General features: G+C 42.7%; 1 protein-coding gene across 3 annotated transcripts; it reads right to left on the bottom strand.

The window, feature by feature from the left end:
* Nucleotides 1–814: 814 nt before the first annotated feature.
* On the bottom strand, nucleotides 815–10,913 carry LOC110516183 (zinc finger protein 740). 3 transcript variants are annotated; one of them, XM_036988672.1, is made up of 7 exons: nucleotides 10,655–10,913; nucleotides 8,935–9,101; nucleotides 8,138–8,371; nucleotides 7,708–7,848; nucleotides 7,457–7,583; nucleotides 7,119–7,237; nucleotides 815–3,658 (listed from the first exon to the last, which is right to left on the bottom strand). In XM_036988672.1, exons 2-7 carry the CDS (start codon nucleotides 8,977–8,979, stop codon nucleotides 3,473–3,475), a joined length of 852 nt encoding a protein of 283 aa, XP_036844567.1. In that variant the 5' UTR covers nucleotides 8,980–9,101; nucleotides 10,655–10,913; the 3' UTR covers nucleotides 815–3,472. The 3 variants fall into 3 exon arrangements, with proteins under 3 accessions (XP_036844567.1, XP_036844566.1, XP_036844568.1); XM_036988671.1 differs by having other exon boundaries at nucleotides 7,457–7,586; nucleotides 10,655–10,815; XM_036988673.1 differs by lacking the exon at nucleotides 8,935–9,101 and having other exon boundaries at nucleotides 7,457–7,586; nucleotides 10,655–10,811.
* Between the last annotated feature and the right edge of the window lie 4,210 nt (nucleotides 10,914–15,123).

Raw genomic sequence — 15,123 nt, 5'->3', positions numbered from 1 at the left:
CTGCAGAATGATTTCAAACCTGGATGATTACAACACTCTCTGCAATGATGGAGTGGTATCACCCTCTCTCCTCTTCCCTCACTTAAGGCAGCCCAGTGTAGTACTCCAGCCTGTGGGTGCTGTAAATCAGGGGTGGAGAGGGAACGTCAGAGCACACACTCCCTGGTCTGCAACCTCCAGTTCAGGCGGATCTCATCCAGCTAATCGTTCCTGGAGGTTTAATCATACCTGGAGGTCAGGTATAGCCCCAATACAGGGGAAGAGAGGGGTTTGGACAGAATACCCCCAAAAAGTGGTATGGGGGATGGATAGGTCACATATGAAGTGGAGAGGAATGGAAAGGAAGTGATGGCCCCAAAAAGAGAGGGGGAGAGGTAAAGAAGGGAAAGCCCCAATACAAGAGAGGGATGGACCCAGCTCAGGATTTGTTCAGACAGTTGGTAGGCTACTCCAACCTATTGTCTCAACACCACTCTCCCATAATGTACAATGTTATTCTCACTCAACCAGCTAGGCCATCTAAGGTCGCTTCACTCTCTTTCTTCCCAAACCATCTCTGAACAAATGTACTGCTCTAATGCTATCAGTACGAGATAATATTGAGAATAGTATCAACACCTGCCTGCTGCTGTTAGGTCACGATCATAGATGTAATGACCAGGGATATAGGCTCCTCTAGTGGTGTATAGCAGGTCTTGCAGCTATGCAATATAGTTGGCTTCCAATTCAGTTGAACCCGTGTGCCATCTCCTGGAAAGATGGGTGAAACTACATCTCCCTTAGTCCTTTTAGAAAGCCAGAACAGTACCACATGTTTAAAAACTTTAAAAAGAGAAACACCTTTATTTAAGCTTGATGCCCTAGTTTTCCATTCACTACAGTATGTCTTACCGGGTCAAAAATAGACTTCCATTTGCCTGTGATGGGGACTAGAATCATGACAATAACAAAGTTATTATTTTAAAAACAAAACCTAATTTGACCAAAAAAACATTTTTACTGTCTTTACCAAAAACAAGATCACTTCATTTAACTTAGGGGATCACAAATGCATGCAAAACTACCAGTAATAAAAAAGTTAATGGACTAATCATAACAGCTACACTAGACAGGCACTAGTGGCAGTTCTGCCTCTACTCCTAATTTAAATGACATTTTAAAATATATATTAAAATAAATTTAGCAGTAGAAAACTGACTGCCATAAAACTCCTTTGACACAACAGTCTGACAGTGATGCAATAGTAACTACTGGTCCTCTATAAAACCCTGACCTCTATACAGATAACTGTTGTTTCTCCTATATTTCAGGCTTCCTCCCTCCAGTGTTTATAGATACAGAATGTCATCATGATAGCCTTGTCCCAGATCTGTTGGTGCTGTATATCCCAGTCCCACGGTCGATGATATGACAATGACCGACTCAGTGGCCTTGTGATTAGAGTGTCCGCCCTGAGATTGGAAGGTCGATCCTCAGCAGAGTCATACCAAAGACTGTAAAAATGGGACCTGGTGCGTCCCCGCTTGGCACTCAGCATCAAGGAGATAGATTAGGGGTAAGGGTCTGCGATAGACTAGCGTCCTGTCCAGGAGGTGTACTTGTATATCAAGCTGCCTCACGCTACAGATGAGTAATGTACCCAGATGCACCTATGAGCTGTTCCAGCTTGCAGAAGTCAACACTTGTGCAAGTCTACTTACAGGAGTTGGCAAACCAGTACAAACTGATCGGGGACCAGGCTACCATAAGGGAGCTTGAGACACTCCAATAAAAATTTGAATGAAAAGTACCCCATGGAGTAGATATACTGAATTCCAAACCTACTGCCTAGCCATGCCTGTAGATCTGAACACAGAAAGGTGGAAGCAATAGCTATTACCATACTGGTTATATTTATCTAATGCTCTCAGGAGTGCCTAGGCTGTAGGTGTCCTTTTGGATCAGAAATGGTCATCTTCACTGAAGATGCCAGAGGTGAATAAACACAACATATTATAGAGGAAGTATTCATTCACAAACATGTTGTCAGAGAAGGTCAATGTTGAGAGGTCAACCATCCTGCTTCACCTGCTGCTTATGATGACCCCTTCTTAAAAAAAAAAAAAAAACATCAGACATATGAAATATGACAAGCTGGATCAACACACTCAGGACATTTGATAACAAGGAATTAAAATAACACAAGAGTTAGGAAAGACAGACTCCCCAGAGTGAATGAATATAGAATAGGCCTACATACACAGTCCTGAACATTGACAAGACTATAGGTCACTAACATAGAAATAGAATAATAGAATGGACATTAGTAATTATATTTCTATGGTCACTATGCCCAAACGGTAGCTATGAGAGGTTCTAGAGTTAAACAACATATGGACAGTGTATCAAATGGCAAAGTGACATATATTTAGACAGCATTGAATCAAACCCATAACAAGGACTGGATGGATGTGTGGGGGACACAACAGAGAACAAGAAATGTGCCATGAACTCCCTAAAGGTCTCTACATGAAGGTTGGATCAGCTATTAGTTGGTCTATTAGTTGATGACCATTCCCTAACAAGGTAGACCAGGAGCTAGCGAGCTACAAGCAGTAGCAACAGAACCAACTTTGAATGAATCTGAGCGGTTCAAGACCACAAGGATGCATGTTCACCGTTGTCCTTAAAATAACTTAAATGTCCATAGTATGACCTGGTTGGCCAACGAACACTGAGGCTGCTTGTGGAAGAAGAAGAGTGTCCTAGGTTACTGATCAGTATTCTGCCCTACCAAGCAAAAACGCAGTAACTGCTCATTTGGTCAAAAATGAGTTAATGTCATTTTTTGCTACATTAAATACATGCTTAATCGTGTGGACAAGTATCCTGCCTCTATTGTATTGTATTTTGGAGAAAATGGGGGTCATGTTAGCAGTAACTGCATAAAGTTACTGTGAAACCAAGGTAAATAAAAGTCATATTTATCAGTTCCACACTATGAGCAGTTACTGCCTTTATGCTTGGTAGGGCAGAATTGTCCAATAGTGAGCTTCCACAAACACTCAATGGTAAAAAATCTAAGCCAGGGGAGCATATTGGTTTGACCAAGCCAACCTTACATTGAGTGTCCATGGATCATTCACAGTCCAAAAAATACTAGTCCAATTAAGGCTACAACATATCAGTTTGTGAATTCATTATTGCCATAGTAATATGACAGCTTGCCCAAACCCCTCCCACCCTAGGTCTTGTACCATGTACGTAACGATACAAAAATTAGAATAAAATGAGTAGAAAATTATTCACTATCCCATCAACAGGATATGAGCTCAGTGTTGAGAACAGCATAAGGTTTGGTGTCTTTGTCTTAGCCAGGTTTATCTGGGCTGAGGGACAACGCAGTACTGGTCTGCTCCAGTATGTGGCATCATTGAGCTGAGGACGGCTGACTGTGTTAGATGGGGGGGGGGTTTCTCCGAGGGGTCAGAGGTTAGACAGCCAGACGGCTGTTCTGCTGCTGTAGGGGGCTCCAGGTGGCCGTGTGCCCAGGTGCATCCTGGGAGTAGGCTCCTCCTCTGCTCTCGCAGGAGAATGACTGGTTCTCCTCCTTGGGAAGGCTGGTCCTCGCTCCACACAGACGCCGGTGACGTAGCAGACGGTCCGTCCGTGAGAAGTTCTGAAACGAGGGTAGAGGGAGAGAAAACTCATAACCACAAATGACGGGAGTCTGTAATGTAACCTATTGACTCCAACCCTGAATCATGTTCAACAGGAAAACACTGTGGAGTGCTGCAGATAGAAATGTGATGAATAGAGCCGACATGATTCCTTATTCTACAAATCAAAACTATTTCTATGTGTCAAGTGCCGAATACAAGGGTGTAAACTGAACTGTGAAATGCTTGCTTACGAGCCCGCCCCAACAATGGAGAGTTAAAAATGTTTAATGAAAAGAAAAATTGTAACAAGAGGAATGAAATACACAAGAATGGAGCTATTTACAGGGAGTACCAGATCAATGTGCAGGTGTACACGGTATCTGAGATACAGTAGATACAGTGCATTCGGAAAGTATTCAGACCCCTTGACCTTTTCCAAATGTTGTTACGTTACAGATTTATTGTAAAAATAGGTTAAATACATGTTTTCCTCATTAATCTACACACAATACCCCATAATAACAAAGCAGAAAAAGGTTTTTGCAAATTTATAAAATAAAAAAAACAGGAATGCCTTATCTACATAAGTATTCAGACTCTTTGCTACGAGACTCAAAATTGAGCTCAGGTGCATCCCGTTTCCATTAATCATCCTTGAGATGTTTCTACAAATTGATTGGCATCCACCTGTGGAAATTCAATTAATTGGACATGATTTGGAAAGGCACACACCTGTCTATATAAGGTCCCACATTTGACAGTGCATGTCAGAGCAAAAACAAAGCCATGATGTCAAAGACATTGTCCGTAGAGCTCCGAAACAGGACTGTCGAGGAACAGATCTAGGGAAGGGTACCAAAACATTTATGCAGCATTGAAGGTCCCCAAGAACACAGTGGCCTCCATCACTCTTAAAAGGAAGAAGTTTGAAACCACCAAGACTCTTCTTGGAGCTGGCCGCCCGGCCAAACTGGTCAGGGAGGTGACCAAGAACCCAATAGTCACTCTGACAGAGCCCCAGAGTTCCTCTGTGAAGATGGGAGAACCTTCCAGAAGGACAACCATCTCTGCAGCACTCCACCAATCAGGCCTTTATGGTAGTGGCCAGACAGAAGCCACTCCTCAGTAAAAGGCACATGACAGCCTGCTTGATGTTTGCCAAAAGGCACCTAAAGGACTCTCAGACCATGAGAAACAAGATTCTCTGGCCTGGTGAAACCAAGATTGAACTCTTTGGCCTGAAAGCAAAGCATCATGTCTGGAGGAAACCTAGCAACAATCTTACGGTGAAGCATGGTGGTGGCAGCATCATGTCTGGAGGAAACCTAGCAACAATCTTATGGTGAAGCATGGTGGTGGCAGCATCATGCATTGGGGATGTTTTTCAGCGACAGGGACTGGGAGACTATTCAGGATCAAGGCAAAGATGAACAGAGGAAAGTACAGAGAGATCCTTGATGAAAACCTGCTCCAGAGTGCTCAGATCCTCACTGGGGCGAAGGTTCACCTTCCAACAGGACAACGACCCTAAGCACACAACCAAGACAACGCAGGAGTGGCTTCGGGACAAGTCTCTGAATGTCAGCCAGAGCCCGGACTTGAACATCTCTGGAGAGACCTGAAAATAGCTATGCAGCGACACTCCCCATCCAACCTGACAGCTTGAGAGAATCTGTAGAGAATGGAGAAATTCCCCAAATACAAGTGTGCCAAGCTTGTAGCATCATACCCAAGACAACTTGACGCTGTAATCACTGCCAAAGGTGCTTTACTGAGTAAAAGGTCTGAATACTTAAGTAAACGTGATATTTACATTTTTTATTTTGAATAAATTAGCAACAATTTCTAAATACCTGGTTTTTCTTTGTCATTATGGGGTATTGTGTGTAGATTGAGGGGAAAAAACAAATGAATCCATTTTAAATAAAGGTTAAAAAAATTATAATTAAATGCACATGAAGGCAGGGTAAGTGACTAGGTACCAGGATAGATAATATTAAGAGTAAAAAAAAGAACCGAGTGGTAGCAGCAAAATAAAAGTATAAGTGTGTGTGTATGTAGTGAATGTGTGTGGGTTTTGTGTGAGTGTGGGTATAGTATTGTGTGTGTGTGTATAGAGTCAGTGCAATATAGTTCGGGTAAACATTAATAAACTATTTAGCAGTCTTATGGCTTGAGGGTAGAAGTTGTCTCGGAGCCTGTAGGTCCGAGAGCCGATGCTCTGGTAGGGAGCTAGGCCCCACCTTCTGTAGCGCATTGCGGTCGAGAGTGGTGCATTTGCCATACCAAGCGGTGACGCAGCCAGTCAAGATGCTCTTGATGGTGCAGCTGTAAAGCTTTGAGGATCCGATGGCCCATGCCAAATCTTTTCAGCCTCCTGAGGGGCAAGAGGCGCTGTCGTGTCCTCTTCACGATGGTGCGGGTGTGGACCATGTTAAGTCTTTAGTGATGTGGACACCAAAGAAAATAAAGTTCTTGACCCACTCCACTAGAGACCTATCAATGTGGATGGAGGCGTGCTCTCCCCTCTTTAGTCCACGATCAGATCCTTGGTCTTACTGACATTGAGGTAGAGGTTGTTGTCATGGTGCCACACTGCCAACTCTCTGACCTCCTCCCTCTGTGATCAGGCCTACCACCGTCAGCAAACTTGATGATGGTGTTGGAGTCATGAGCGGCCACGCAATCGTGGGTGAACAAGGAGTACAGGAGGGGACTAAGCACACACCCTAGAGGGGCCCCTATGTTGAGGGTCAGCATGGCAGATGTGTTGTTGCCTACCCTCACCACCTGGAGGCAGCCCGTTAGGAAGTCTAAGACCCAGTTACAGATGGAGATGTTCAATCCCAGCTGGGAGAGGGCAGTGTGAAGTGCAGTTGAGATTGCTTCATCAGATCTATTTAGCATCATCTGTGTTTCTGTTGGGGAGGTAAGCAAATTGGAGTGGCTTCAGGGTGTCTGGAACGATGGCGCTGATGTGTCATGACCAGCCTTTCAAAGCACTTCATATTTACAGATGTGAGTGCTGCGGGGAGGTACTCATTTAGACAGGTTACCTTGGAGTTTTTGTTAACATGTTCAATGGGGGTCAGCTTAAAACATGTTGGGATTACACTTCAGAAAGGTATGTTGGTTCTACATAACATTTTTATTTCAACATTCCAAAACATTGTATCCTGTCATGCTGATACCAGGTGTGTGTGTTAGGAATGGGATAGTGTGTGCCCCAGGTGTGTGTGTGTGTGTATTAGGAATCGGGTAGTGTGTGTACCAGGTGTGTGTGTGTGTTAGGAATGGGGCAGTGTGTGTACCAGGTGTGTGTGTGTGTTAGGAATGGGGCAGTGTGTGTACCAGGTGTGTGTGTGTGTTAGGAATGGGGTAGTGTGTGTGTGTACCAGGTGTGTGTGTGTGTTAGGAATGGGGTAGTGTGTGTACCAGGTGTGTGTGTGCACAGTGTGCAGTGCAGATCTCTCTTACTTGATTGCAGCGATCACACTGGTAGGGCTTCTCTCCACTGTGAACTCTCTTGTGTCTGTCCAGATGATATCGCTGAATAAACCGCATGTCACACACGTCACATGCAAACGGCTTCTCTCCTAAACAACACAAAAACACTGTTCAAAACATAATGGTATGGATGACTTTGATGGATATTTTACTTAACAAAAATACAACATTGGTTTTTGGTTGTGAGTGAGAGTCGTGCATATGTCTCTACTATGTGATTGTTTTTCAGATGAATGTTATAACTGTTGCCACATTACATTTGCTGAGTATTCCTGAGCAAGGAAGTGGAAAGGGATAGTGATTTCAACCTGTATGAGTGAGGATGTGCCTCTTCAGGTGGTAGCTACTTCGGAATGCTCCATAGCAGTGCTCACAAATGAAGTTCTTCTGTACTAGTGAATCATGATCATCATCACCGTTAATATCCATCTCCACCTGCTGAGAAACCCAATGAGTGTTCAGAAGAGTACAACTTCTCATATTACACACACAAACACTACTGTCCTATAAGTGTATCCAACATTGTATATTTCATTTCCCCATCGCACACACTACTTACCTCCACTTTCTCTCTCAGTTTGTTGGGTGTTCCTGATTTTCTGTGCTTCTTCTTTGTCGATTGCATATTCTGGCTGGCCTGCATATCTTTCTCATCCAGCAGCCTGGGTGTGTGAAATGAGTGTCCATCTTTTCTGATTAACTATCGAGGAGAAAGAGGGGGGAAATAAATGAATAAAAAATGGGGGGAGGGGGGTGTTGTTGGTATTTCAAGTCTATAACATGATCACCAAAATAGAGCTACGGCTTAGATATTAATTATATGTTTTAGATTGCTGATAGATTTACAATAATTACATAAACATAATTTCTGATTAATTGCCAAATGTAAACAACAACAGTGTTGTTTTTCCATGCCAATGAACACAGAAGAACTTGTGTGTAGACTACGTCCTATGGGCCTATAACATTAGTGTGTCTCTGTTTCTCACCAGGGGTGGGCAGCTGACTCCCGAGGGCAGGACCATGTGGCTGTGGTGGGCCTGGTGGTTGTTGTGGTGGCCGTGGTGAGCCTCGTGAGACTGGTGCTGGTGGCTTTCAGGGTTGTTGTTGTCTCTCTGACCCTGGCCGTGCTGTGAGGTCAACTTCTTCTGACTGCCGGACATGTTGTTGGCCTGCATCAGTGCGATGCTGGACAGCACCGTCTCACAGCCCAGCAACCCAGCCTACAGGAACAACACAAACAGCAGTTCAGTTGGAGCATAGAATGGTGGCCTAGGAGGGTCATCAACCCAGCCCGCAAGAACAACACAAACAGCAGGTCAGTTGGAGCATAGAATGGTGACCTAGGAGGGTCATCAACCCAGCCTGCAGGAACAACACAAACAGCAGGTCAGTTGGAGCGTAAAATGGTGGCCTAGGAGGGTCATCAACCCAACATGCAGGAACAACACAAACAGCAGGTCAGTTGGAGCGTAGTATGGTGGCCTAGGAGGGTCATCAACCCAGCCTGCAGGAACAACACAGGACAAAACACACAGAATCTCAGAGTCAGCATCAAGGTCCATGCCAGGGCTAGGGCCGCAGTCCCACGCATAAAGGCCCAACACACAAGGCAAAAATCCTGCGGGGACTGTGGATGGTCATTCACTGACTGTTCTCTGTTCTTTTTTTTTGCCTGGTGTGTCAGGCTTCTAAGGGAAAACTGTGAGGAAGAGGGAACAGAGACAATAAACAAGAGACTAAATAAATAGAAACAAAACAACGATGAAAGGAGAATTCAACTGACCCATTTCATGTGGTCTCGAACGGAGTTGTTGGGATGGTGTGTCATCGCCGGTGCGTGGTTTGAATGCGTGTGTGTGTTTGGGGGTAAAGGGGTGCGTCAAGGGGGGTCACTCAGGATGAGGGGTGTGAGAAGAGACCACACTCACCCAAATAATCAGGGGCCAAGGCCTGGAAATAGAGGGTTATTGTGAGGCCAAAATGATTGTATTTTGTTTATTTTTATTTGGACTATGACTACTGGTATTTATATTCAGGCCTATATATACTAGTTACAGTGCAAGTTGGATTAATCATCAAGGGTTCTTTTATACATTTGGCTTTATCAACTCAACAAAGGAAGTTTATATCAGGCTTGGAGAAAGCAGCCACGATTGTTTGGTGTATGCCACCTCTTCCCATGGAAAACATAAAACATTGTTGCAATGAAGACAGAAATAAAGCTAGACAAGGACAAACAGTTTTTAAAATGATCTTGTAGTTCATGAGGATGATCTGAGAAGGGGTGATGATTCATGTATGTGCAAGTTACTCAAGAGAACATTCAATATTGACCAAAGTATAATGCTAACAATATATCACATTTTTGGAGTAAAGTACAAAAACAAACAAGAAAGCCTAATTTAGCCTAGCCACACAGTTGATCATCTTCTATGTAAGTACTCTGGTCTTCATGCAAAGGGCCAGCTAAAGCTGCCTGGAAGTGAGGGTCTACCTAGCTAGCTAGCTTGTTAACGCTGCCTGGAAGTGAGGGTCTACCTAGCTAGCTAGCTTGTTAAAGCTGCCTGGAAGTGAAGGTCTACCTAGCTAGCTTGTTAAAGCTGCCTGGAAGTGAGGGTCTCCCTAGCTAGCTTGTTAAAGCTGCCTGGAAGTGAGGGTCTACTTAGCTAGCTAGCTTGTTAAAGCTGCCTGGAAGTGAGGGTCTACTTAGCTAGCTAGCTTGTTAAAGCTGCCTGGAAGTGAGGGTCTACTTAGCTAGCTAGCTTGTTAAAGCTGCCTGGAAGTGAGGGTCTACTTAGCTAGCTAGCTTGTTAAAGCTGCCTGGAAGTGAGGGTCTACTTAGCTAGCTAGCTTGTTAAAGCTGCCTGGAAGTGAGGGTCTACCTAGCTTGTTAAAGCTGCCTGTAAGTGAGGGTCTACCAAGCTAGTTAGCTTGTTAAAGCTCACACCCACAGCACAATGATAATGCAGTATGGGTCAAATGCATTGGATAGATAACCTATGTTTTGATATTGCAATACATAAAGGCCTGTAAAAAAAAAAGCAGTAGTATTCAGTGCTCTAATTAGCTACAATAATGTCTGAATACTGAGAGAGAAAATATTTGCCAGCTCAACGTTAGCTAGTTACCTAATAAGCTAGCTAGCCATCTATCTAGCTAGCTAACTAGACATCACAGTCTGCCTGAGTTTTCGAGGCCAAATACCAAGACATGGGTAAGATGAGTGAAAATATTGTTCCGCTAAATATTTTGTGAATAATCGATCATGAAGTAACGTCTGAGTAAAGCAAGGGTCTGCTTAGGTGAAGCTAGTCAAGAAGAAGACTCACTGGTTGAGTCCCCACCCACACAGATAACACAACAACAGGCAGGGCGTGCGGGTTGAGCAAACTACACATTGTTAAAACTCTAATTTGCCTTACAATTCTGGGAAATAACTTAATCATATGCATTGTTAACTCTATGGTGGCTTTGTTGGGAAGTACATTTTAGAATTGGTTTACCTTAAGATTTTGTTGAGTTTTGCAGATTAATGTTTCTTGTCGGAGTTCCAATTTTTCTCAATTTACAAACACAGGAAACGCTACCGGAAGTGTTCACCCGTAGAGCGCGTCCACGTGATTTGAGAACAACGCCGCATAATGTCGGCCATGTTGGTAAGGGAAAGATAATGGGTAGTTTCACATATGGAACAATGACTCCGATATTTCCCCGGATGTATAAATATGAAGCATCCTGTTTTACACTCCACCAAATATGGTGATAGAAAGGAAGCCCAGTGGCCAGCCGACGTTCTTCTAATTTCTCATCGATTAAGCATTTGAATACAGTTTTCTATTTCCAAAATTAAAATATGTTACGAATAGAGTGGACTAAGTTTGGTAGACATTACTCTTTGCCAAAGTGTAAAACAATGGTGTTCTTAGGAAGGAGTGAAACGACGAATTGAGATATTGCACAAGCGCACTTTACGGAATAGGCGTTCCCTAACGTAAATATGCAAATAATGCTAGAAAGCGCCAATAGGATCTCGCTAGCTTGTTCTGGGTTCTGCCCACCTCCTTGCCTGTTCTGCCCACTATGATTTATTTTCTTCCCATTGGCAACGATAGGCTCTAGTCTATCTTGAGTTAGTTATAAAAAAATCTTTGGTAATTCTCCCATGAGTTCCATTTTTTTCAGTTCCAGACATTATTATGGCCCCGTCCTCCCCAATTAAGGTGCCACATAAAAACATTACTGTCATCACAGTAAACTACTTCATACACCAACCTTTGACAATCGTTTTGATAATCTGGACTGTTCTGCTTTCCCAGCAAGCTGAACCAGAAACACACAGTCACAAACTCAGGCTGTTCAATGGGAGAGCAGAAGACCTTGGTGAGATGAAAATGGGAAAATAAAAACCTTCTGTAGTGTGTACATTACTACCAATAAAATCTCACCTTCTCTATGAGTTGAAATCACTCATGTTTCTTCATCTCCTCTACCAGAAACCTAAGGGACAGACAGGGACAAATGATTAATTCCATTCCATTTAAAAAACATCTTTCATTGACATAGGTTTTATCAAAATCTTCAAATTAGAGATCTGAGATAAGGAGTCACCTTATTTAGAATTACAGCCATGGGGGTTGTACAAATTATTTACTGTATATTTACACTAGATAACAGACAGGTGGTGCTGTTTTAAAACCTCAACGCCTCCATCTTGGCATTATTGTAAAAATATATGTTTTGGAAGCTATAGAAATGCATTTATTAACGTCTACATTGGTTTTGCCGCATTTATTATATTACAGACAACATTGTATTACGTGAGCTAAACATAAAAAATTTAAAAATATATAAGAACATTTAAAAAAATATTGAATGTTTCTGTCCCCATTGCAACAAAACATATAGTTAAATACATGTAATGTTGTATTTAATTGAAATACTAAATAATTTCATTCATTCCTATGAAGGACTGCTCCTTCTGGGGAGTGCCAAAATGGGACAGTGGCTTCAAAGCCTCTAATTGGTAAATACATAGCATCAGCAATCCAGGGTTTGTATTCATCATTGGGTTGTACCCAATACCCATGAATACACCTATAGGCTATCTGATTGTACCGTGTATGGGCGAAAGCCCAGTCTACACGCTCTGCCAAGCCATGTGAGCCCACAGCTTTCCACATCAACCACAGCTTCAGATAGTCGATCACTGTATTAACTTGTCCCCTGTATCCAGACTCATGTCATATAGCTTATCCTGCTGGAACAGGTATGTCGCGTTCGTGCTGTAGCAAGGCTTCAACAGGTTCTGTGGAAAAGGGGAAGACATGAAGAGATTCTGAGGTTTCGCTCAAGAATGACGACAAATAACAAAAATTTTTATTTGAAGAAAGACCCCAGAAGGGACAGTAGAAATATGTGAAAAGGATCAGTGGTGTGAAGCACTACTTAGGTCGTTTTTTTGGGTTCCTGTACTTTGCTATTTATATTTTTGACAACTTATATGTTTACTTCACTACAGTCCTAAAGAAATAAATGCCCTTTTTACTCCATACATTTCCCCTGACACCCAAAAGTTCTTGTTGCTTAGCAGGACAGGAAAATGGTTCAATTCACGAACAAGTATCAATATAACATCCCTGGTCATCCCTAATGCCTCTGATCTGGTGGACTCAGTAAGCATGCATGCTTCATTTGTAAATGATGTCTGAATGTTGGAATGTGCCCCCTGGCTATCCAAAAAAGAAAAGAAAATGGTGCCATCTGGTTTGCTTAATATAAGGAATTTGAAATGATTTACAGTGCATTCAAAAAGTATTCAAACCCCTTGAATTTTTCCACATTTTGTTACGTTACAGACTTATTATAAATTTGATTAAATTGTCAAAGATATTCAGAGACTTGTCCCGAAGCCATTCCTGCATTGTCTTGGCTGTGTGCTTAGGGTCATCTCTGTACTTTGCTTCAGTCATCTTTCCCTCGAACCTATCTAGTCTCCTAGTCCCTGCCGCTGAAAAACATCCCCACAGCATGATGCTGCCACCACTATGCTTCACCGTAGGGATGGTGCCAGGTTTCCTCCAGACGTGACTCTTGGCATTCAGGCCAAAGAGTTCAATCTTGGTTTCATCAGACCAGAGAATCTTGTTTCTCATGGTCTGAGAATCTTTTAGGTGCATTTTGGCAAACTCCAAGCAGGCTGTCATGTGCCGTGTACTGAGCAGTGGCTTACGTCTGGCTACTACCATAAAGGCCTGATTGGTGGAGTGCTGCAGAGATTGTTGTCCTTCTGGAAGGTTCCAGGTTCCACCTGAGCTCAATTTCGAGTCTCATAGCAAAGGGTCTCAAATCAAATTACATTTTATTTGTCACATACACATGGTTAGCAGATGTTAATGTGAGTGTAGTGAAATGCTTGTACTTCTAGTTCCGACCATGCAGTAATATCTAACAAGTAATCTAACAATTTCACAACAACTACCTTATACACACAAGTGTAAAGGAATTAATAAGAATATGTACATAAAAATATATGAATGAGTGATGGTACAGAACGGCATAGGCAAGATGCAGTATATGGTATAGAGTACAGTATATACATATGAGATGAGTAATTTATGGTATGTAAACATTATGTAAAGTGTCATTGTTTAAAGTGGCTAGTGATACATTTATTACATCAAGATGGCAAGATGCAGTAGATGGTATAGAGTACAGTATATACATATACATATGAGATGAGTAATGTAGGGTATGTAAACATTATATAAAGTGTCATTGTTTAAAGTGGCTAGTGATACATTTATTACATCAAGATGGCAAGTTGCAGTAGATGGTATAGAGTACAGTATATACATATGAGATGAGTACTTTAGGGTATGTAAACAGTATATAAAGTGACATTGTTTCAAGTGACTAATGATACATCTATTACATCCTAGAGATTTGAGTCAGTATGTTGGCAGCAGCCACTCAATGTTAGTAGTGGCTGTTTAACAGTCTGATGGCCTTGAAATAGAAGCTGTTTTTCAGTCTCTCGGTCCCCGCTTTGATGCACCTGTACTGACCTCGCCTTCTGGATGATAGCGGGTGAACAAGGCAGTGGCTTGGGTGGTTGTTGTCCTTGATGTGACATCGGGTGGTGTAGGTGTCTTGGAGGGCAGGTAGTTTGCACCTGGTGATGCGTTGTGCAGACCTCACTACCCTCTGGAGAGCCTTACGGTTATGGGCAGAGCAGTTGCCGTACCAGGCGGTGATACAGCCCGACAGGATGCACTCGATTGTGCATCTGTAAAAGTTTGTGAGTGTTTTAGGTGACAAGCCAAATTTTTATTTCAAATAACTTATGGATATTCAATTGCGTGGCACTCACTAGAAATTCAAGTATAAATTTTACTTCCTTGACCTGGATCCTTTGTTTGAACTTCCCGAGACAGCTCTATCCATCCCGGGGGCTGCACCAAAATGCAGAAACCAGAGAAAAGGAAGAGGAAGCAGGGCCCTAGTCATACTCAGGCAGCGCTTCCGAGTATATCACTCAATAACGTTTATTCCTTGGAAAATAAAGTAGACATGCTTAAGGCGAGGATCTCCTTCCAGAGAGACATCAGGGACTGTAACATACTTGGTTTGACAGAGTCATGGCTCTCTCTGGATATATTGTCCCCTTCCATTCACAGGAAGAAAGAACTCTCCGGGAAAAATAAAGGTTGAGGGGTCTGTTTTATGATAACAACTCATGGTGTGATTGTGGTAACGTACATGAACTCAAATCCTTTTGTTCTTCCGATCTGGAATACCTCAGCATCAAATGCAAACCGCTTTTACCTCTGGAGAGAAATTTCTTCTGTCATCGTCACATGCTGTGTGTATTAACCTCCCAAGCTGTCACAGCGATGGCCCTCAAAGAACTACAATGCACTATGTGAATTGAAATGCATTCCAGGTGACTACCTCATGGAGCTGGTTGAGAGAA

Source organism: Oncorhynchus mykiss, chromosome 9 (assembly GCF_013265735.2).
Source record: "Oncorhynchus mykiss isolate Arlee chromosome 9, USDA_OmykA_1.1, whole genome shotgun sequence".
NCBI classification, from domain to species: domain Eukaryota; kingdom Metazoa; phylum Chordata; class Actinopteri; order Salmoniformes; family Salmonidae; genus Oncorhynchus; species Oncorhynchus mykiss.
Note: the sequence above shows the minus strand (reverse complement) of the source record. Positions and strands in the feature narration are given on the sequence as shown.